This window comes from Callorhinchus milii, unplaced genomic scaffold, assembly GCF_018977255.1.
Source record: "Callorhinchus milii isolate IMCB2004 unplaced genomic scaffold, IMCB_Cmil_1.0 Scaffold2, whole genome shotgun sequence".
Classification (NCBI taxonomy): domain Eukaryota; kingdom Metazoa; phylum Chordata; class Chondrichthyes; order Chimaeriformes; family Callorhinchidae; genus Callorhinchus; species Callorhinchus milii.
In genome coordinates this window covers 17,262,061-17,283,416 of record NW_024704743.1, presented here as the reverse complement: position 1 = coordinate 17,283,416, position 21,356 = coordinate 17,262,061, and the positions used below count along the sequence as shown (strand labels likewise).

At 46.5% G+C, this 21,356-nt stretch overlaps 2 protein-coding genes across 5 annotated transcripts; both read left to right on the top strand.

Moving 5' to 3' along the window:
- The first annotated feature begins 610 nt into the window (after window positions 1-610).
- rpp38 (ribonuclease P/MRP 38 subunit) lies at window positions 611-6,287 on the top strand. Of its 4 annotated transcripts, none has more exons than XM_042332089.1 (3): window positions 611-675; window positions 3,088-3,191; window positions 5,275-6,287. In XM_042332089.1, exon 3 carries the CDS (start codon window positions 5,322-5,324, stop codon window positions 6,231-6,233), a length of 912 nt encoding a protein of 303 aa, XP_042188023.1. In that variant the 5' UTR covers window positions 611-675; window positions 3,088-3,191; window positions 5,275-5,321; the 3' UTR covers window positions 6,234-6,287. The 4 variants fall into 4 exon arrangements, with proteins under 4 accessions (XP_042188023.1, XP_042188024.1, XP_007896381.1 ...); XM_042332090.1 differs by lacking the exon at window positions 3,088-3,191 and adding an exon at window positions 2,955-3,040; XM_007898190.2 differs by lacking the exon at window positions 3,088-3,191.
- Window positions 6,288-12,187: 5,900 nt separating this feature from the next.
- On the top strand, window positions 12,188-19,925 carry rpl14 (ribosomal protein L14). Its single transcript, XM_007898146.2, has 6 exons — window positions 12,188-12,235; window positions 12,872-12,973; window positions 14,744-14,838; window positions 16,874-16,973; window positions 18,011-18,064; window positions 19,729-19,925. The coding sequence occupies exons 1-6, from the start codon at window positions 12,233-12,235 to the stop codon at window positions 19,876-19,878; spliced, it is 504 nt and encodes a 167-aa protein (XP_007896337.2). The 5' UTR covers window positions 12,188-12,232; the 3' UTR covers window positions 19,879-19,925.
- The last annotated feature ends 1,431 nt before the right edge of the window (window positions 19,926-21,356 follow it).

Sequence of the window (21,356 nt, the reverse complement as noted above, 5' to 3'; positions counted from 1 at the left end):
GTGTGACTGTCTGTGTGACTGTCTGTCTGTGTGACTGTCTGTGTGACTGTCTGGGGGACTGTCTGTCTGTGTGACTGTCTGTCTGTGTGACTGTCTGTCTCTCTAGTCTGTGTGACTGTGTCTGTCTGTGTGACTGTCTGTCTGTGTGACTGTCTGTCTCTCTAGTCTGTGTGACTGTCTGTCTGTGTGACTGTGTCTGTCTGTGTGACTGTCTGTCTGTGTGTCTGTCTGTATGTCTGTGTCTGTCTGTGTGACTGTCTGTGTGACTGTCTGTCTGTCTGTCTGTGTGTCTGTCTGTGTGTCTCTGTGACTGTCTCTCTGTCTGTGTGACTGTGTCTGTCTGTCTGACACTGTTGATGGGATTGAGAAAAAGTAAACCCAGAACAGTACTTTTCCGATGCACAAGTTGAAGGTGGGGGGGTGGGGGGTGAGGGGTAGGTTCCCATTTGGTGGGGAACTGTCGGCGGGAGCGGTTTGCCGGGGGAAGCCTGGCCACCGACACACACACACTCCTGCTACTGCGCATGTCCCGTCTGCATGGCTCCACGTGCACTCGCCAGATGTGCGCATGCGCGTGGACCTCCCCCCCCCCCCTCCCCCGCTTTGACCTCGCGGGCAGTGTGTGCGCATGCGCCCGGGGCCTGGTTGGAACCGGGTCTCAACGGCGGCTCCGCAGTGAGTGAGAAAATCACTGAGTGTGAGAGAGAGTGAGAGAGGGAGACACTGAGAGAGAGAGACACTGAGAGAGCGAGTGAGAGAGAGAGACACTGAGAGACACTGAGAGAGCGAGTGAGAGACACTGAGAGAGTGAGAGACACTGAGAGAGTGAGAGTGAGAGACACTGAGAGTGAGAGACACTGAGAGTGTGAGAGATACTGAGAGAGTGAGAGACACTGAGAGAGTGAGAGACACTGAGAGTGAGAGACACTGAGAGTGTGAGAGACACTGAGAGAGTGAGAGACACTGAGAGAGTGAGACACTGAGAGACACAGAGAGTGAGAGACACAGAGAGTGTGAGAGACACAGAGAGTGTGAGAGACACTGAGTGTGAGAGACACTGAGAGTGAGAGACACTGAGAGTGAGAGACACTGAGAGTGAGAGACACTGAGAGAGTGAGAGACACTGAGAGAGTGAGAGACACTGAGAGTGAGAGACACAGAGAGTGAGAGACACAGAGAGTGTGAGAGACACTGAGTGTGAGAGACACTGAGAGTGAGAGACACTGAGAGTGAGAGACACTGAGAGAGTGAGAGACACTGAGAGTGAGAGACACAGAGAGTGAGAGACACAGAGAGAGTGAGAGACACTGAGAGAGAGAGACACTGAGAGAGAGAGAGACACTGAGAGAGAGAGAGACACTGAGAGAGAGAGAGAGAGAGAGAGAGAGACACAGAGAGTGTGAGAGACACAGAGAGTGAGAGACACTGAGAGTGAGAGACACTGAGAGTGAGAGACACTGAGAGTGAGAGACACTGAGAGAGTGAGAGACACTGAGAGTGAGAGACACTGAGAGTGAGAGACACTGAGAGTGTGAGACACTGAGAGAGAGAGACACTGAGAGTGTGAGAGACACTGAGAGAGAGAGAGACACTGAGAGTGTGTGAGACACAGAGAGAGAGAGTGAGAGAGACACTGAGAGAGAGTGAGACACTGAGAGAGAGAGTGAGACACTGAGAGAGAGAGAGAGACACTGAGAGAGAGAGAGACACTGAGAGAGAGTGAGAGACACTGAGAGAGTGAGAGACACTGAGAGAGTGAGACACTGAGAGAGTGAGAGACACTGAGAGAGTGAGAGACACTGAGAGAGTGAGAGACACTGAGAGAGAGAGACACTGAGAGAGAGAGAGACATAGAGAGTGAGAGACACAGAGAGAGATGGAGAGAGAGAGAGACTGAGAGAGTGAGCGAGAGACACTGAGAGAGAGAGAGAAACACTGAGAGAGAGAGAGAAACACAGAGTGAGTGAGAGAAACACAAAGAGAGTGAGTGACAAAATCACTGAGTGTGTGTGAGAGAAACACTGTGAGCGAGAAATACAGAGTGAGAGAAACAGTGACAAAATCACAGTGTGTGTGAGAGAGTGAGAGAAACAATGTGTGTGTGGGAGAGTGAGAGAACACTGTGTGTGTGAGACAGTTAGAGAAAAGTTGTGAGAGAGTGAGAAACTCTGTGAGTGAGAGAAACGCTGTGTGAGAGTGAAAAAAACACTGTGTGTGAGAGTGAGAGAAATGCTGTGTGAGTGAGAGACGCTATGTGAGAGTGAAAGAAACACTGTGTGAGGGTGAGAGAAACACTGTGTGTGAGAGTGAGAGAAACGCTGTGTGTGTGAGTGAGAAACACTGAGAGAGTGAGAGAAACGCTGTGTGTGAGAGAGTGAGAGAAACACTGTGTAAGAGAAACGCTATGTATGAGAGTGAGAGAAACGCTGTGTGTGAGAGTGAGAAACATTGTGAGTGGGAGAAACACTGTGTGTGAGAGTGAGAGAAACGCTGTGTGTGAGAGTGAGAGAAACACTGTTAGTGATATGAAACAGTTGAAAAAACACTTAATAAATTGTAGTAAAATATACCTAGTATCCACAAAAGACGCTGCTCCATTGAACCAATGCATTTATTGTTTTGAGGTTGGGACGTTTAACGATTGCTCCAAAGTGTGGAGTATGTCTGTTTTTACCTCCTGAGGTTTGTAATATGGTTGGGAAAAATAAATGAGTGCAGTATCAACGATATTTATCTCGGCCAAACAAATATTTTCACATTAGATCCCACAAAGAATATTTACTTTTTTTTAATATATGAAAAACAGACATCTTTAGTGGGTACCTATATGTAGGAGAGTCGGGAAGCACCTTTTTCAAACCACTAAACTGCTGAAAACTACTGTTTTATTTTCTTCCCTCCCTTCTCTCTTTAAATCCAATTTGCATTCTGAGTTTCATGTGTGTTGCTTACAGATGTAGTTACGATTCATGTGTGAAGCAGAAACCCTACGTAAGGCCAGAGTGTCACAATTAAGGCTACTTTCCAGCAAGAAGGAGAGGTACAGCATAGCAAATAGAAACTTTGGCTGATTTTTCTCATTTGTAGTCAGCAGAACTGGACCAATTAATTTTGCACTGTTGAGATCAGCAAAATGAACACGGACCAGGGATCAAACCTGAGATTTTTCTGCTCTTTATGGCTGTTTAAGGGGCAGTATTTCCTAAAGGACATCAAGGAGCTGTTTCTCAATGAGTTTTATTTTATTAATGAGTTTTATTAAGCGCTCTGAGACACAACAACAACAACAAAATTACATTTATAGAGCGCCTTTCACGCCGGAGGATGTCCCAAAGCGCTGAACAGTCAGGTGTCGGGGCCCGAGCATGGGGGAGGATTGGTGTAGGGGTGAGGGAAGGCAGAAAGGTGGGAGGGCGACCAAAGGCACGGTCGAAGAGAAGGGTCTTGAGATCGGCCTTGAAGGAGGCGAGGGAGGAAGCGAGGCGAAGGGACCGTGGCGTCACAGGGTGTGGGGGCAGAGAGGCTGAAAGCCCGGCAAACGATGGTAGGGCAGGTCGGATGGGAGACATGGAGCAGGCCGGAGCCTGCTGAACGGAGGGAGCGGGCAGGTTGATAGGGAGTCAGCGTGGTCAGAGAGGTAGGAGGCGGTAAGGCCATGGATGGCCTAAAAGGTGAGGACGAGGATCTTGAACTGGGGGATGGGGAGCCAGTGGAGTCGGGCGAGGGTGGGAGTGATGGGGTCACAGAGCCTGGTGTGTGAGAGTACACGAGCTGCAGAGTTTTGGATGATCTGCAGCTTGTGAAGGGAGGAGTTGGGAAGACCGATGAGGACGGAGTTCCCGTAATCGAGTCTTGATGTGACAAATGCGTGGGTGAGGGTTTCGTCAGCCTGAAGGGTGAGGCAGTGGCGGAGTCTGGCAATGTTGCGGAGGTGGTGGTAGGCAGTGTCGGTCATGGTGCGGATGTGGGGGAGAAAGGACAGTTCAGGGTCAAACAAGACACCCAGGTTCCTGACTGGCTTAGTGAGGTTGAGTGTGCAGCCGTGGAGGCTGATTCTGCCAACGCCTGAGGTGCGGAGGCACTGACGTGAGCCAATTAGGTGGGCCTCGGTCTTGCTGACATTGAGTTGGAGAAAGTTGTCCCTCGTCCAGGACAGGGAGTCGGTCAGGACTTCAGTAGTCCTGGAGTTGAAGGTGGAGGTAGAGACGTAGAGTTGGGTGTCATCCGCATACATGTGGAAATTTACCCCATGTCTGCAGATGACGTCACCAAAGGGGAGCATGTAGAGAGTGAAGAGGAGGGGACCGACAGAGCCCTGAGGAACACCGCACAAGATGGTGCGGGGGCTGGAGGAGAAGCCGTTTGCCGTGACGAAGTGGAGGCGGTGTGAAAAGTAGGACCTCAACCAGTCAATGACAGAACCTTGAAGGTTGTGGTGGGAGGAGAGGCGGTGGAGGAGGATTGAGCGGACTACGGTGTCAAAGGCGGCGGAGAGGTCGAGGAGGACAAGGAGGCAGAGGGAGCCCTGGTCACACATGGTCAGGATGTCGTTTGTGACCTTGACCAGATCCGTTTCCGTGCTGTGGGCAGCACAGAAACACTACCCAGTGTGGAGGGCGCTATATAAGTGCAAGTCGTTGTTACTTTACCTGCAGTGCATTCTGAGGGTGATATTACATCCTATGGAGTCCTGTAGCTCAGTGGTTAGAGCACTCGCTTTGCAAGTGAGAGACCTGAGTTCAATTCCAGGCAGAGGGCGAAACCTTGGGCAAGCTTCCTTACTCCACACAGAGCCTAATAATAATCCCTCCAAAAAAAAACAATAATAAACTGGTCATTTTCAATCCATATGACTGTTTGTGGGACATTGCTGTGCGCAATTGGCTGCCGAGTTCGCCCACAAATATACAGTCAATTCACTTTACAGTGTGTTCTGTGAAGCGCTTTGGGACGTCCTCCCGACGTGAAAAGCGCTATATCAAATGCAAGGATTATATCAAATGCAAGGATTATGTCCAGTGTATCCGTCAGATAATTAAAAAACAGTCTGAAATGTTTGAAACAAAACATTTATTCGAAACAAAGCATCTGTAGTATTTTGCGTTCTGAAATTTTTTAACTTGTTTTTTAGAATGAGTACAGTGTAAATTGGTATTTGGAAGGTTCTATATTTTTTACATTTTAAGATTTATAGAATTGCACATCTTATTTGGATAATAATTTGCTCAATTTATTTGATCAAAATATTGCTGTAATTTGTTCTGTCCTTTACAGATTATTGAGTGCTTAGTTTCACTGGATTATTTACTTTCCATTTTAAAATGGAAATCTCAGCACAAGTCGCAAAAGGAGGAGTGCGTAAAGCAAGACCACCATCTGCCAAGACCACTTTCAACAATCCATACAGTATAAAATGGAGTCCTTTGGCTGAAGGGAGCATGGCATTCATCTTGGAGGTTTTGAAGAATAAGTTTCAACAGGTTGGTTTGTACAAAATAGAACCTACACACAGACCCAGGAAACCAAGAGCTTCAAAGGCACCAAAAAATCAGAATAAACAAGAGAACTCTGAAAAACCAGAGGAAAGCCAAGAGACGGTCCAGATTATGGAGACAGAACAACAGCAACTACAAGAAGGATGGACTTCCAAACAATTTAGAAAACAGTTGGCCATTGGAATTAATGAAGTGACACGGGGTTTGGAGAAAGATGAATTGTGTTTGGTGCTGGTATGTTTGTCGGTGAAACCTGCTCTGATGACTCAGCATCTCATTCAGCTCAGCGTGAGTCGGGCAGTGCCTGCTTGTCAGGTTCCCCGTTTGAGTCAGACAATAGCACCAGTGTTGGGTTTAAAGTCTACGATAGCCCTGGGATTTAAAAGAAATGCAGAGACTTTCCTTCAGACCATTAAAGCCATTATCACACGAGTGCCTCGTTTAGATGTTCCGTGGATACGACCGAGCAAAAGAGAAGAGACTGCTGAGGGAATTGAACCAAAAGAGCCAATAGACGCCAGTGAAATGCAACAAGTTGAATCATCCTCATCAGCTGCTGTGTTCTCCTTGAGTCGGAAGCGGAAAATTTGTGAAGTGGCTTCAAGTGAAGCTTCTTTAGAATCAAGCAGTACAAAAAGCAACGAATCTGAAGTACAGCTTCTGCCTCTCGTAATAAAGAAAGTTGTTCCAAATCCAAATAAAATTCGAAAAACAAAAAAGAATAAGAAAAATAAATAGTTTAGTGATGTATTGTAATATTATGAAAACTGTTTAATAAATCTTTTAATACAATTGCTGTAATTTTACAATCATGGCAAGGGTCAAATACATTATTTTGCGTAATGCCTGTATTTTAAAGATAGCATCTGCACTGTCATTGCTAAAGAACTGACAACTTGGGTCAGACGTCTTGTGGAGTCCTGTATCTTAGCGGTTAGAGCTTGCCTCACAAGTGAGAGGACCTGGGTTTGATTCCCGGCAGGGCGATGCGTTGGGCAAGTTTCCTTACTCCAGACGCCTCTGTTCACCTAGCAGTAAGTAGGAACCTGGTTCTTAGTCAATTAGCAGATCGCTTTTCCGTGAGTATTAATCCCTTCCAATAAATAAATAATAATAATTTAGTCCCTGAATTCACGGCTGTTTGTGGTACACTGCCTTGTGCAATTGGCTGCTGTATTTCGCCCACAAAATATTGTTATTTCACTTTACAGTATATTCTGTGAAGTGCTTTGAGTCGTCTTGAAGACGTAATAAGGCACTAAATCAAATGCAAGGATTATTATTATTGTTGGAGGTGCCGTCCTTCGAATTAGAAGTTAAAAACTGAGGTCCCATTTGCCTGTTCAGATGGGCAGTAAAGATCCCATGGCACTACTCAAAAAAAGAGTTTCTCCCGAGTGTTTTGGCCAACAATCTTCCAAATAAAATTGGTAATTTGTTTCATGGCTGTTTGTAGGACAGTGGTGTGCAATTGGGCTGTCATATTTGTATGCTGTGCAGTCACTCCGCAGTAAATCCTGTGAAGCACTTTGAGGTGTCATAATGTGAAAGATGCAATACCAAATTCAAGGATTATTATAATGCAGCCAAGACTTGTATATGCTCTATTACCTACAAATGCAACTCAAATGACCTTTGTACTCATCTCCCCAAGCTCCAGTTCATGCACAAAAAGCTTATATCCTAAACCATATCAAGCTATGCATGAGCATGGACTCCATCCTTGTCAGGTTCCATTGTCTCCTAGTGGGTTGACTTTAAGAGGTGAAGGGCAACGAGGGAGGAGGGTGGTCGAAGGCACGATTGAAGAGGAGGGTCTTGAGGCGTGCCTTGAAGGAGGCAATGGAGGGAGCGAGGTGAAGGGAAGATGGAATGGACTTCCAGAGGGTGGGGGCAGATAGGCTGAAGGCCTGACCAGCGATGGTGAGGTGCACTGGTTGGAGAACATGGAGCAGGCCGGAGCCCGCTGAGCAGAGGGAGCGGAGAGGTTGATAAGGGGTTAGCAGGTCAGAGACATAGGTGGGGGCAAAGCCGTGGAGGGCCTTGAAGGTGAGAACGAGAATTTTGAACTTAATCCTCTGAAGGATGGGGAGCCAGTAGAGCCGGGTGAGGGTGGGCGTGATGGGGTCACAGAGACTGGGACGAGAGAGGACACAAGCTGCAGAGTTCTGGATGATCTGCAGCTTGTGGAGGGGAGAGTTGGGAAGGCCAACGAGCAGGGTATTGGCATAGTCGAGCCTGGTTAATGAAGGCATGTATGAGGGTTCCGGCGGCCTGAGGGGTGAGGCAATGGCGGAGTCGAGCAATGTTGCGGAGGTGGGGGAAGGCAGTGAGGATCATGGTACGGATGTGGGGGAGAAAGGACAGTTGAGGATCGAACAAGGCACCTAGGTTGTTGACCGGCTTGGTGAGGTAAAAGTGTGCATCCGTGGATGCTGATGCTGCCAGTGCCAGAGGTGTGGAGGCCCTGGCATGAGTCAATCAGCAGAGCCTCGGTTTAGCTGACGTTCAATAGAAAGTTAGCTCTCATCCAGGACTTGATGTCTGACAGACATTCTGTCAGGACATCAGTGGTCCTGTGGTCGAGGGTGGAGGCAGAAAGATAGAATTGAGTGCCATCCGCATACATGTGGAAGTTAACCCCATGTCTGTGGATGATGTCGCCAAGAGGGAGCATGAAGAGGGTGAAGAGGAGGGGACCGAGGACAGAGCCCTAAGGAACACGAGACGGTGCAGGAAATGGAGAAGAAGCCACTTGTGGAGACAAAGTGGAGCCGGTCTGAGATAGGATCTGAACCATTTAAGGACTATAATAATAATCCTTGTATTTGATATAGCGCTTTTCACGTCTTCTAGACGTCTCAAAGCGCTTCACAGAATAATAAAGACCTGAACCATAATAATTTGGTCACTCAATCCAATTGGCTGCCGCGTTTCACCCCAAAAATATAGTCAATTCACTTATAGTGTATTCTGTGAAGTGCTTTGAGACATCTAGAAGACGTGATAAGGCGCTATATCAAAGGCAAGGATTATTATTATATGATTAATGTTGGGGTTATAACTGTTCTCAGATAATAATAATCCTTGCATTTGATATAGTGCCTTATCATGTCTTCGAGACATCTCAAAGGGCTTCACAGAATATACGGTGATGACTGTTTCAGGAAAGTCCAGGGCCACTCACAAGAGATATTGAGAAAAAAATGGACCTCGCAACTGATGTGAAGTAATCCCCAGTTTGAACTATTCTGAATGAGGATCACGTATACTTCTGAATTTTTGGGATCAAAAATAACTTATATATTCTGAAACTCATTTCTCTTCCCTGTTTCATTTTAATGAAAAACAGATTTCCTCTTGTTCGCAAAGGGCTACTCACGGAACTTGCAACATAATTTTTTTTCTGTGAAGGAAAGGCAAAAATTTTGGCAAATGTAATTTCACTCCCAGCAGTATAAGAACAGAATAACAAATAAGTTTGTGATCTCCTAATTAAAACTTTTTACAGGTTGTAATTTCCCACACAAAGCGTATTATTCCATAACTTTTAAACTGCAAAGAGCTATAATTTAGGTATGAATGACGTATTCATTGCCACTGACTGGAGAGAATGGCCATGCATTAATTATGTGCCAACTGCTGTAGTTCATTTGCAGTTAAATAACCACAGATAATAATAATGATAATAATTCTTACGGGTGACATAGTCCCATTTGCTAGTAATGGCTTAAAAGCGCTTCACAGGAATTTGTATTGTAAAGTGTAATGACTATTTTGCTAGTTAATGGACAGTCATTTTATGTACAGTAATGTCTCAAAAACGGCCAAGAAGTTCATGAATAATTACATCATGGGTATAAATCTCAGGGATTTGAGAAAATTGTTACATTGTCATTACTGTGGTAGTGGGGTGAGGATATGCATACAAATCAGGACAACTGAACTTTGAGTAGGTGTACTATTCTCTACAGCAATTGTATTTCTTTAAAAAGTGTAACTATAGCTATTCTTCATTTTAACTTCATCCGAAAGCACAAACACAGGATAAGTATGAAATGAGTTCAGTTTTACATTTCAGAATCTATTAATTATTATGCCAAGTTTTTCAATAATATATTAATATAATAATAATATTAATATTAATAATATATTGACAGAACAAGAACAAGTAATTATTGAAAGTTAGCTCTGATTCAGGACTTGATGTCTGGCAGACAGACTGTGAGGACAGCAGTGATCCTGGAGTTGAGGGTGGAGGCAGAGAGGTAGAGCTGGGTGACATTGGTATACATGTGGAACTTGACCCCATGTCTACAGATGCTGTCACCAAGTGGGAGCATATAGATATTGAAGAAGAGTGGACCAAGGACAGAATCCCGAGGAACGCCGCACATAACAGTGCAGGGGTTGGAAGAGAAGCCATTCATGGACATGAAGTGGTGATGGTGGGAAAGGTAAGATTTGAACCAGGCAAGGGTAGGACTGTGAAGATGGAGCCGAGAGGCAGTGGAGATAGAGAGGCCAATAGATAAATATATAATAATAATAATCCTTGCATTTGATATAGTGCTTTTCACGTCTTCTAGACGTCCCAAAGCGCTCCACGGAATATACTCTAAAGTAAATTGACTATATTTGTGGGCGAACGCGGCAGCCAATTGCACACAGCAATGTCCCACAAACAGTCATAAATTGAAAGTGACCAATTTATTATTGTTTTTGGTTTTGGAGGGATTATTATTAGGTGTGTGGAGTAAGGAAACTTGCCCAAGGTTTCGCCCTGCCTGGAATTGAACCCAGGTCTCTCACTTGCAAAGCGAGTGCTCTAACCACTGAGCTACAGGACTCCGCTATATCTGATAGTAGCATCTATAAAAAGGGCTATTATATACAATAACTTCTTTGTATATCATTGTTCGATTCATTTTGAACGTCTGCTTGCAGGGTTCATGTTCTGGCCGCCAGCAGACTCAAATGAAGCAGGATAACAAGACATGATGCAACAAGACTTTGAATGGGGAAGTGAGCCCTCTTGTGGTATGAGGTACCATAAAAGACAAAAAGCAAAGATGATAGCTGGACTCTCCAGATATGAAACATTTGTGCGCCTGTGACAGCTGGAAAGGTCATGTTTGGCTGTGATGCCATCTACATGAGAGGGCCAACAATGGTCCCTGAAACCACCCATGGAGGTCAAAAGACCCGAGCAGCAACAGAGAGGCATGTGCCAGAGAGGAAAAAAATAAAAATAATTCAATACACTAAAAAAATCAAAAATGTAATCAGTAAGCTTCAATATTTGTCATTTTTCGCTGTACAGAAATACAATCTGACAGAATTTTTTTAATCAATTTTGATCATTGATAAAAATCAATTTTTTTGACAATGACACAAAGTGAACATGAGAATTAAATCAAATCATAACAGAAGCATTAGAAATGTCCCAATGGCTTTTCAACAAAATTTATATTTATATAGTATTGTATAGTATTGTCCGAAACACCATGCGTTCGTTACCTCCCGACACAACTTCTCAAATGCCCTCTTTGCCGGTTTCCCCCGCTCCACCATGGACAGGAACCAGGTGATCCAAAACTCCAGCACCCACATACTCACCTGTACTAAACTCCGTACCCCCATCCCACCAGTCCTAGCCAGGCTCCACTGGCTCCCTATTACCGAACGGATCGATTTCAAGGTCCTCACACTCATTTTAAAATTCTCCTTCGTGCCCTGGCACCTCCCTACCCTACCTCTCCGACCTGCTTACCTCCCAACCCAAAACCCGCCGACTCTGCTCAACTGGATCTGCATGTCCCCAGTGCCCTCCATTGGTGGCTGTGCTTTCAGCCACTACGTTCCGAAACTCTGGAATACTCTTCCTCTATCCCTCCGCCTTACCCCTTCCTTCCCCGTCTTCAGGTTGCACCTGAACACCTTCCTATTCCCAGCGCCTTGGGACGTCCTCCTGACGTGAAAGGCACTTTATAAATGGAATCTTGTTGTTGTTGTTGTTGTGACTATGGTCACCTCCCTCTTCCCCCCCCGCGGTCTGGAATGCCATCCCCCAGTGCCTTCGCCGCCTCCTCCCTTTCCTCCTTCACGGCCGGTCTCAAGACCTTTCTCTTTGACCGAGCCTTCAGCTCCCCTCTCGACTCTCCACCCCTCCTCGCCCCCTCCCTTTAGAGGGCCATTTCCCCCCCAATGCTCGGGTCCTGACCCAACTGTCCAGCGCCTTGGGACGTCCTCCCGACGTGAAAGGCGCTCTATAAATGCAATCTTGTTGTCGTTGTTGCGCTGCGTGAGGGGGTGCCACATGAATGCAGGTGGTTGTGCGAGGACAGAATGGAGAGCTGAGGGTTGAAGCGGACACCAAGGTTTGCGCACTGGGTTTTTGGTGTGTGTGAGAGGAGGTGGAATCAGGCAGACCGGGCAGTCACGTGACACTGGTCTGCCTCCCTGGTCCGAGTCAGCCTCAGCGCCAGGAACCTGACGCATGCGCTCTCACCACTCCCTGGAGAAACGGGCTGGGTCCGACGCAAGCGCAGTCACTCACAACCGGGGCGGTCGGTGGGCGGGGGGGGAGGGGTTTACGGTGGGGCATGCGCACAACGGTGCAGCTCCGGGTCTGACGCGCGGAGTGCAGTGCGCTTGCGCGCGGTGGGGGGGGGGTCTCTGCGATGTAAGAACGGAACCGGAAGCGGGCGGTCTTTCTTTTTCGAGCGGCCGCCATCATGGTGAGTGAGTGAGCGCGAGCGCGAGCCGCGGCCAGGCTGCACCTCGGGTTTAAAAATCAACGGAAATAACGGACGGAGGGGTTGGAGGGGAGGCTCCGGAGGCCGCGCGGGCGTCAGTGCGCGCGGGGGGCGGGATGGGAGAGGGGGGGGACTGGCTGCCGCCGCCTGGAGCCACTCTTGTGAGAGACCGAGCAACGTGCTCCGTGTCGGCGGGGCCTGGAGGACAGGCTTCCCCCTGCTGCTGAGGGAGGGAGCCTCTGCGGGGGTCGCCAGTCAAGCAGCAGGGAGCAGCCCCCGCCATTTTTTTCTGTCGAGTTGGGGGACAGTCGGGGTGGGGTGTGCGGGGGGGGGGGGGGGGCGCGAGGGCCCAGAAGGAGGCCAGAAAATGTCATGTCATTTGTATTAAACGAAATGAGTGAAGTGAAGGAGGAAATAAAGTGAATGTGTTTTGCATTGAATGCAATTTTAAAGTCTTTTAAACTGTGAGGAGAGGAAAGGAGAGGCCGAGCGCAGGGCGGCCCCTCCCCTCGCGTTACACCCCACACGCGGCCTCTCCGGGGCGGGGGCGGGGGCGCCCGCGGCGGCGGCTGCGGCGGCGGCTGATGGCGCTTCTCTTCCCTGTTGTGTCTGTGTCAGGTTTACAAGCGCTACGTGGAGATCGGCCGCGTCGCCTACATCGCGTTCGGGCCCCACGCGGGCAAGTTGGTGGCCATTGTGGATGTGATCGACCAGAACCGGGTATGTATCCTCAAAACAGTGCCCGTTGCCTTCGTTCCTCCGGGTCTGGACTCCTCCCCGTCCCCCGAGTCCTCCGCTCCGCCCTCAGCGGCCGTGCCTTCAGCCACTATGCCCCGAGGCAATGGAATCCCTTCCTCGCTCCCTTCGTCTCTTCCTATTTTCAGGTCTCTGCTGAAGACCTTTCTCTTCAACCGCGCCTTTGGTCACCTTCCCCCTCCCCCCGGCCCGGCCCCGGGATCCGTTACTGTGAAGCGCTCGGAGACGTCGTCCGGCGTGGAGGGCGCTATATAAATCCAAGTTGTTGTTCTTGTGGCCGGCGCACACCTGCCCCTCAGCACAGGCAGTACCTGCCCCTCAGCACAGGCAGGACCTGCCCCTCAGCACAGGCAGGACCTGCCCCTCAGCACAGGCAGTACCTGCCCCTCAGCACAGGCAGGACCTGCCCCTCAGCACAGGCAGGACCTGCCCCTCAGCACAGGCAGGACCTGCCCCTCAGCACAGGCAGTACCTGCCCCTCAGCACAGGCAGTACCTGCCCCTCAGCACAGGCAGGACCTGCCCCTCAGCACAGGCAGGACCTGCCCCTCAGCACAGGCAGGACCTGCCCCTCAGCACAGGCAGGACCTGCCCCTCAGCACAGGCAGTACCTGTCTGTGCCTTCTGACCGTTTTTTTTCCGTTGGGGGGTGGTTTCTTGTGAAGGGCATTAACTGCCCTTTCTTCTTCACATGTTGACCCAGAATGCTGTTTCACTCACACAAAAAGTCATTTATAATAATAAATCTTGCTTTGATATAGTACTTTATCATAACGAGACGTCTCTGGCATTTAACAGGAGTCCTGTAGATTAGTAGTTAGAGCACTCGCCTTGCAAGTGAGCACCTGGGTTCAATTCCCGGCAGTGCGTTTGAAACCATAGGCAAGTTTCCTTATTCCACAAGCCTCTGTTCACTGAAAAGTAAGTCAGATCCTGGTTGTTAGTCAATTGGCAGATTGTGTTTCCAGGGGTAATAATCCCTTCAATAAAAATTTGAAAAAGTATAGTCCATGACTATTTGGGACACTGCTGTGCGCAATTGACCGCTGTATTTCACCCACAAAATATAGTCATTCACTTTACAGTGTATTCCGTGAGGCACTTTGAGGTGTCTCGAAGATGTGATATATCAAACGCAAGGATGTTCCAACCCTAGTTTCTTCAGCCATGCATAGTGCGATGCTTACTTCTCCTTCATTCCTGTCCTCCACGCACACGATGTTAGCTCCTCTGTTTTTCTTATTTTCTCCTAAACTTTGTGCACTGCATGTATGAAGTCTTCAAGCGAAGAAATTCTCCCATTTCATGCCTATGCACAAAGAATTTAAATATAAACCTCCCCACATGTATAAGTTATTTACAATTATAAATGACACAGTGCTTTTTACATCTCAAAGTGCTTTATACAGCTGATCAAAAGCCTGATCTGAGGTTTAGGGGAGATTTGGCAGAAAGCATGGTTGAAAAGATGGGACTTAATCCAGGGAGGGAATGGGCAAGGCAGAGTTCCTGAATGGAGTTCCTGAGAGCGGGAGCAGAACGGCTGAAAGTTCACCCACTGATGTGAGGTGGATTGTCCTGGGGGACATGAAGCAGGCCAATGTTTGAGTGGAGGGCGTAGCCAAATTGTGTGGGTGGGGAGGAGGTTCTTTTTATATGTATAATATATATATAATATATATGAGTTTTGAGTTCTGGAAGTGCATTGATCCATTTCATTGATTACATTTCTCAGGCATTGGTAGATGGTCCTTGCAGTGGAGTAAGAAGACAGGCTATGCCATTTAAATGTATGCAGCTTACTGACTTCAAGCTTCCTATCCCACACAGGTAAGATCTGAATTTTCTTTATTTTTGAAGCTGGTTCTGCAGACACCAACTTCACTCTCACCTTTTGCTGCTCAAGTTCCTCCAGTCTGGTTTCCGTCCTGTCCTGCCCACAGCAATGAGCCAGCCTTAATTAGTTACCAATGACAGACTTTCTCTGCAACAATGTCCATTGATGTTCTGTCTGCCCGCCTGTCAGAAATCAAGGCTTGGATGAGTATCAACTTCCTGCAGCTAAATAATAATGAGGCAGAAGCATAGAGTCCAGCTCATTCAAACTCTTTCATGTCTTCAATCAGGTTTATGCCATCAAACCGCAGAACATTTATTTGTTAATAGTGAACTCGCCTAAAGATCTCATGCAATTAATGCTCCTTTGGCTAATCAATTGAAGATCTTGAAACAAGTAGTTCCACTCTCAGACCCTATGCCAGGACCCAATTCAACAACTTGCATTTGTATAGCGCTCTTCACCGTATCCTATTATTAAAAAAAATGGCTGGGGTTTACCTAGGGTGAAAATTCCTTCTACTTATGTTTGTTTGCTCTCAGAAGTGAATGTTTGCAAACGATAGCAAAAGTTTATTTTGAAACCTGTATTGTTTCTCGTTCCTGCTCTACTTCCATGTCCATGCCCTTTCCTGGTTTCACTCTTACAGACCCAGCATCTTGTCACTTCCAACAGTGTTTTTTCTCTCCCCGCACAAGTAACATGAGGCGTTTCTCAGGGCTCTTTCTATCTTTGGTCCTCTTCATAAAATAGATTTGCATGCAATGAGAAACACATGGGTCACACCAAATAAAATGTCTCCTTGATGGATTGGTTGGTCATGATCTTAAGAAAGTGGTGGGACAATCCTTCTGTTCCTATCACACCCTATTCTCTCTCTACCTCTATCCCCAATTCTATGACTGGTACATCTGTGAAGTGGCTTGAAATATTTCCACTGTGTGATAAGGTGCTATATCAAATGCAAGCATTATTATAATAGTGCTCTTCTGACCGATTACCTGGGCCAATAGAATAGTGCAGAAATATTTGGCCCAAATTGCAGGGCATTTGACAAATTATGCGGGAAATGATTGGTGCTGTTGAAATACGCATTTTGTGAAACAACCCAGATTAAAACTGTAGGCATATATTTCCTGAACATGTAGTTATGTTTAAAATACAAAAAATGTTAATGTGAATAGTATAGGACTTACTATGGATCGGTTACAGGAGCTCAGTGGGTGTCGGGCAAAGCCAATTTCCTGCTCGCGCCAATTCCGCAATCTCAGCACTCCCCAACACATACGCAAACAGAGCCACTCCACCCGCAGTGGCAGCTTCGAACGAGAGGCCCCGGGGCCATGCATACTGTGCATACAGATTTGTAGGGGAGGAATTGTTGCAAATTGCATGGAAAAAGTGCGGATGTACTCTTCTATTGGCTCAGCCGATTGCCTATCAGACATCAGAGTACTGGATGAGTTCTAACATTCTACAGGCCCACTGGCAGCATGCATTTATATAACAAAGATACATTTGTATAGCGCCTTTCACATCGGGAGGACATCCCAATATTTATATAGGGCCCTTCATGTGGAGTAATGCCTTGAAGGCTTAACGGTGGTAGACCTTGACGTCGAGCCAGGGAAAGAGGGGAATTGACTTCAGGCAAGGTTGAGGGCCAAGGTTTTCAGGTGTGATGTGCAGGCAATACCAAGACTCAACTTCATCCCAGAGTCCCTTCACATTGGATGTCCATTCCTCCCCCAACCCCAGCTTCAACTTTAAGACCCATCTTGTCAACTGTGCTTTCAGTCACTTATTGTTCCTCTCTTACCCCTCAACTGTACCACTTCAATTAAGCCTGAGGTCACCTCCTCATCCAAAAACCTGAGCCCCAGTCAGTTGTGTGAAGTATTATGAGATGTTCTCCAGAAGTAAAAGATGCTATACAAAGTAAACTGATCGTAAATGATGTGTTCTTTGGTGAATTTATGAAATGATGTTTTTCTGCTGTAAAAGTATACTGTAAAATGTGCTTTCTAGTACTCGTCAGAAGGTTGTGAGAGCTGCTTGGGTGAAGGCGCAAGTCAGTGAGAAATGGACAGAATCTCACTGGGCAAAGAAAATTGTTGCCAGAGAGAGGGTAAGTGCACTGTTTGCATGAACCTGCTAACTCTGTCCACATGTATTTCCTTGTGTTTGCAGGCTACAGTTCTTTTTGTATATAAAAAAACTCTTGGAGTTGATTTTCGACAGTGTCTTGAATTCAGTCCCTCCCAGCGTTTGTAGTAATTCCAGTTGGCAGAATTTTACATTGCGAAGGAAAATTCCTTATAGTTGGGGCTTCTGATTTTTGATTCTAACCACAAAATACTGATAAAATACCCCAGATACAAACAAATGAAATTGTGTTTATTCCAATGAAGACTGGAAATGCTGTCCTGGCATAACTCTTGAGGTGAAGTCGTCTCGCTCGTTCTTTGCCTCTCCCTCTCCTGTGCACAGGTGAATCTGGTGAAGCATTTGTATGTAAGAGGAGGAAGACACGTCATGCACCAGAAGTGTTTGCACATATGAAGAGAGGTGCTCCTACAGATACGGAATGTCTCGCTCATCTTGAATACAAGCACTTCACCAGACGTGCCTATGCACATGAAGGGCAGAGTGGCACCCTCACACATGCGCAATGTCTCCCTCCTGCGCTTCACCAGACATGCTCTCTCACACATGTAGGCAGTCTTTCCCCTCTGTGCAAAGGTGAGTGAATTGTCTCAGTAAGTAAAAGCAATGAAAAACCTTGGATTTTTTTACTTCTACACAGAACTCAGTTTGCTTAAAAAAAAGCTTCAAATATTAAATTATTAAATATTAAAGTTTCCTTACTCCACACAGAGCTTAATAATAATCTCTCCAAAAAAACAAAACAATAATAAGTTGGTCATTTTCAATCCACGACTGTTTGTGGGACATTGCTGTGCGCAATTGGCTGCCGCGTTCGCCCTCAAATATACAGTCAATTCACTTTACAGTATATTCTGTGAAGCGCTTTGGGACGTCCTCCCGACGTGAAAAGCGCTATATCAAATGCAAGGATTATTATTATTATTATTATAAATTAATAAACACTGAAAAACAGAAGCCCTACTTATAATTCTTAAATATTTTGTTGCTTTTTTTCAGAGAGCTAAAATGACAGACTTTGATCGCTTCAAGGTCATGAGGGCCAAGAAAATAGTAAGTATTTTTTCCTCGAGCAAATGTCATAGAAAATAGATTGACAATTTGAATTTATACAGTGTCCATGTTGAATAATGTCCCAGAGCGCTTCATAGAGACTGACTCACTGAGGTGGGGGAGGAGAAAAAGAGGTGACTGTAGGCCCAACCAAGGAGGTGAGTGACCATTAAGCCTGATCAAATGGTTTTAGGTGATGTCTGAAGATAGAGAGGGGATGACACAGGAAGTGCTGGAGGGAGGGATATAGTGACTGAAGGTTTGGCTGCTGATGATGGGGAGGAAGGGCGGAGGGTAACAATAAATTACTTTTGTATAGCGCCTTTCATGTTGGGAGGATGTGCGAAGGTGCTGGACAGGCAGGGATTTGGACCCGAGCTAGGGGTTGGAGGCGGAGGCAAGGAAGGTGACCAAAGGCACAGTCGAAGAGGAAGGTTTTGAGGGAGGGGGGTGAGGCGAAGGGACCGTGGCATGGAGTTCTAAAACGCAAGGGCAGAAAGGCTAAAAGCCCGATGGCCGGTGGGTAGGATGGGAGGTATGAAGCAGGCCAGAGTCCTCTTAAGTGGAGAGCGCGGACAGATAGGTGCAGAGTAAGCAGGTCACAGAGTTGACCAAGACCATGGCATTCAGCAGGCCTCTGTTTGCCAAATTGTAGGGGTGAACAGAAGAATGAGGCTGGAGAGGATCTGAAATGGGGAGCAGCGAGTATGTGATGAGATCTGTAGTTGGATATGAGGATCTTAGAAGTTAATTGACTGGGAACCTGGCAAAGATGAGTTATAGGCCTGCATATTTTGACAAATATGGATATGCATACTCACGTACACATCGAGTGGGTTAGGTGGAGGACCTAAAGATTTCAGGAGTTTGCTGAGTAGATGAAGCGGCTCGGGCTGTTAAAGATCACAAAGGTAGGCCTTGGGGGGATTTGAAAGCAAGAACAGAGAGCTTGAATTCAATCATTGGGTGGGGGCACATAGGTAAACATACATAGTGGTTAGAGCACTCGCCTTGCAAGTGAGATTACCCGGGTTCGATTCCCAGGCAAGGTGAAACTTTAAGCAAGTTTTCTTATTCCTTACACCTGTAAGTAGGAACTTGGTTGTTAGTCGATTCTGGAAGTAATAGTCCTTTTTTTAAAAAAAAATCCTCTAAAATTTGGTCACATAATCCACGACTGTTTGTGGGACACTGTTGTGTGTAATTGGCTGCTGTGCAAAATAAAATACAGTCTATACAAAACACTTTCCAATGTTTGTGAAGTGCTTTGAGACGTCTCAATGATGTGATAAGGTAGTACATCAAATACATGGATTATTGGTCGGACCAAATTAAGGTTTGAATGCAAGTGCTGCATTACGTTTATTGAATTTTTGAGGGGAGGATTTTAAGTGCAGTAATTAGTTGCGGTGATTGACTTGGATGAAAAATAATTCAAATGAGCATTGACAACGTGTTAGGCATTCGAAGTAGACCCTTTCCGACTTGGACTGTAGTCATAAAGGGGGGATATGAATGCCAGAGAAAATAAAACCTGTACCAGATGCTGCAAGTCAGTTTTCATCTTTCTGAGCAGCAACACATGGCTTTAACAAGAAGAATTGATCTTTTGGTTGTTGGTGTGGATAACAGAACAACATTCATGGTGCTTATTTGTTTTTCAGCGAAATAAAATCATCAGACATGAGCTGAAAAAACTCCAGAAGGAGGAATCCAAGAAAGCAGGAACCAAGAAGGGGGACGCCAAGCCAGAAGCCAAGCAAGTGGAAACTAAAAAGCCAAAAACTAAAAAAGGGGAAACTAAGAAGGCATAAATGCTGACCGTTCTTGCAAAAAAATAAACTTTTAACTATTGTTTGGACTTGCTGCTGTGAATTGATTCATTTTTGAAAAGAAAATCACTGGATTACAAATTTGAGGAATTGAGTGGCAGGGGTTGACAGTTTGGAAAATGGGATTTTTGGACTGAGTCCCACTCCCATTCTAAACAGCTGTCATCACTCCCCCTTTTTTAAAAAAAAGCATACTCTCAATCCCTTCAACCTTGTGCACCAGAGTCCCATTTCAAACCTCCCCTTCCTGGCCAAAGCCCTGTTGCAAACCAACTTCGCTCACGCCTCACCCTCCACTCCGGCATCCACCCAACCCACAGTCCTAATTAACCAACCACCAGCACTTCCATCTTGACCAATTGTTTTTTCTCTTACCTCCACCCGGTCACCTGCAACGTATCCCAAGGCTCCATCCTTGGCCCCCTTAACCTCATCTATACGCTCCCTCTTGGTGATGTCACCCACAGACATGGAGTCAACTTCCACATGTTTGAGGATGATACTCAAATCTACTCCAGCTGTGACTCCCAGTCCGCTGATGTCTTGTCAGCTTGTTTGACAGACATCAAAGCTTGGATGAGTGCAAATTTCCTGCAGCTGAATGTTGGTGAGACGGAAGCTATACTCTGGTGCCCCGTCATCATATTCTCTCTTGCAGGTCTGAACTCAGACTCCGAAACCGTGTGCAACTTAAGTGTCAGGTTTGATCCCCAACTTGGCCTTTCTCATATATCCATTCTCTGACCAGGATTGCTTTTTTCCACCTCTGCCACATTGCACGCCTCTGCCCATACCTCACTACCAAAGCAGCTGAAACTCTCCATGGCTTTGTCACTTCCTGGCTGGACTATTCCAATGCCCTCCTTGCTGGTGTTCTCAGCTCCATTCACAAAATACAATTAATTTAAAACTCGCCCGGACACTCAATCACAAGAAACTCAGTAACCCCATCACACCAGTCCTTGCCAGGCTCCACTGGCTCCCAATCACCGAACGGATCGATTTCAAGATCCTCACTCATTTTCAAATCACTTCATTCCTTCGCACCTCCCTATCTATCCAACCTGCTTACTCCCCACTCCACTCGCTACCTCCACTTGGCTGGCTCTGGCCTTCCATTTACCCCTTGTCCCCTCCATTCCACCATCGGTGACCGTGCCTTCAGCCACTACACCCCAAAACTCTGGGACTCTCTCAATTGCTTCCTCCTTGCCCCCTCCCTCCCCACCTTCATATCTTGCCTAAAGATGTTCCTTTTTGATGGAGCTTACAGTCACCTCCCTCTCCCCTTGGCTCATTGTCAGACTCCTGAAGTGCTTCTGGACACTACCCCACGTGAAGGGCACAATATAAATGCATGTTTTATTTATGAATGAATGAATATTTCTACATTGTTTGCCAGTGCAATGTAGTGCGTATGAGAATTATAGAACCGACTGCTTTTTTCTCTATAGCTGAGA

What these genes read in the sequence shown, in the direction of transcription:
- rpp38 (XM_007898190.2), top strand. Translation starts at nt 5,322, where the DNA reads ATGGAAATCTCAGCACAAGTCGCAAAAGGAGGAGTGCGTAAAGCAAGA.
- rpl14 (XM_007898146.2), top strand. An exon ending in AAGCTTCCTATCCCACACAG is followed by an intron (nt 14,839 to 16,873) that starts GTAAGATCTGAA and finishes TGTGCTTTCTAG; the next exon opens with TACTCGTCAGAAGGTTGTGA. An exon ending in TCATGAGGGCCAAGAAAATA is followed by an intron (nt 18,065 to 19,728) that starts GTAAGTATTTTT and finishes TTTGTTTTTCAG; the next exon opens with CGAAATAAAATCATCAGACA.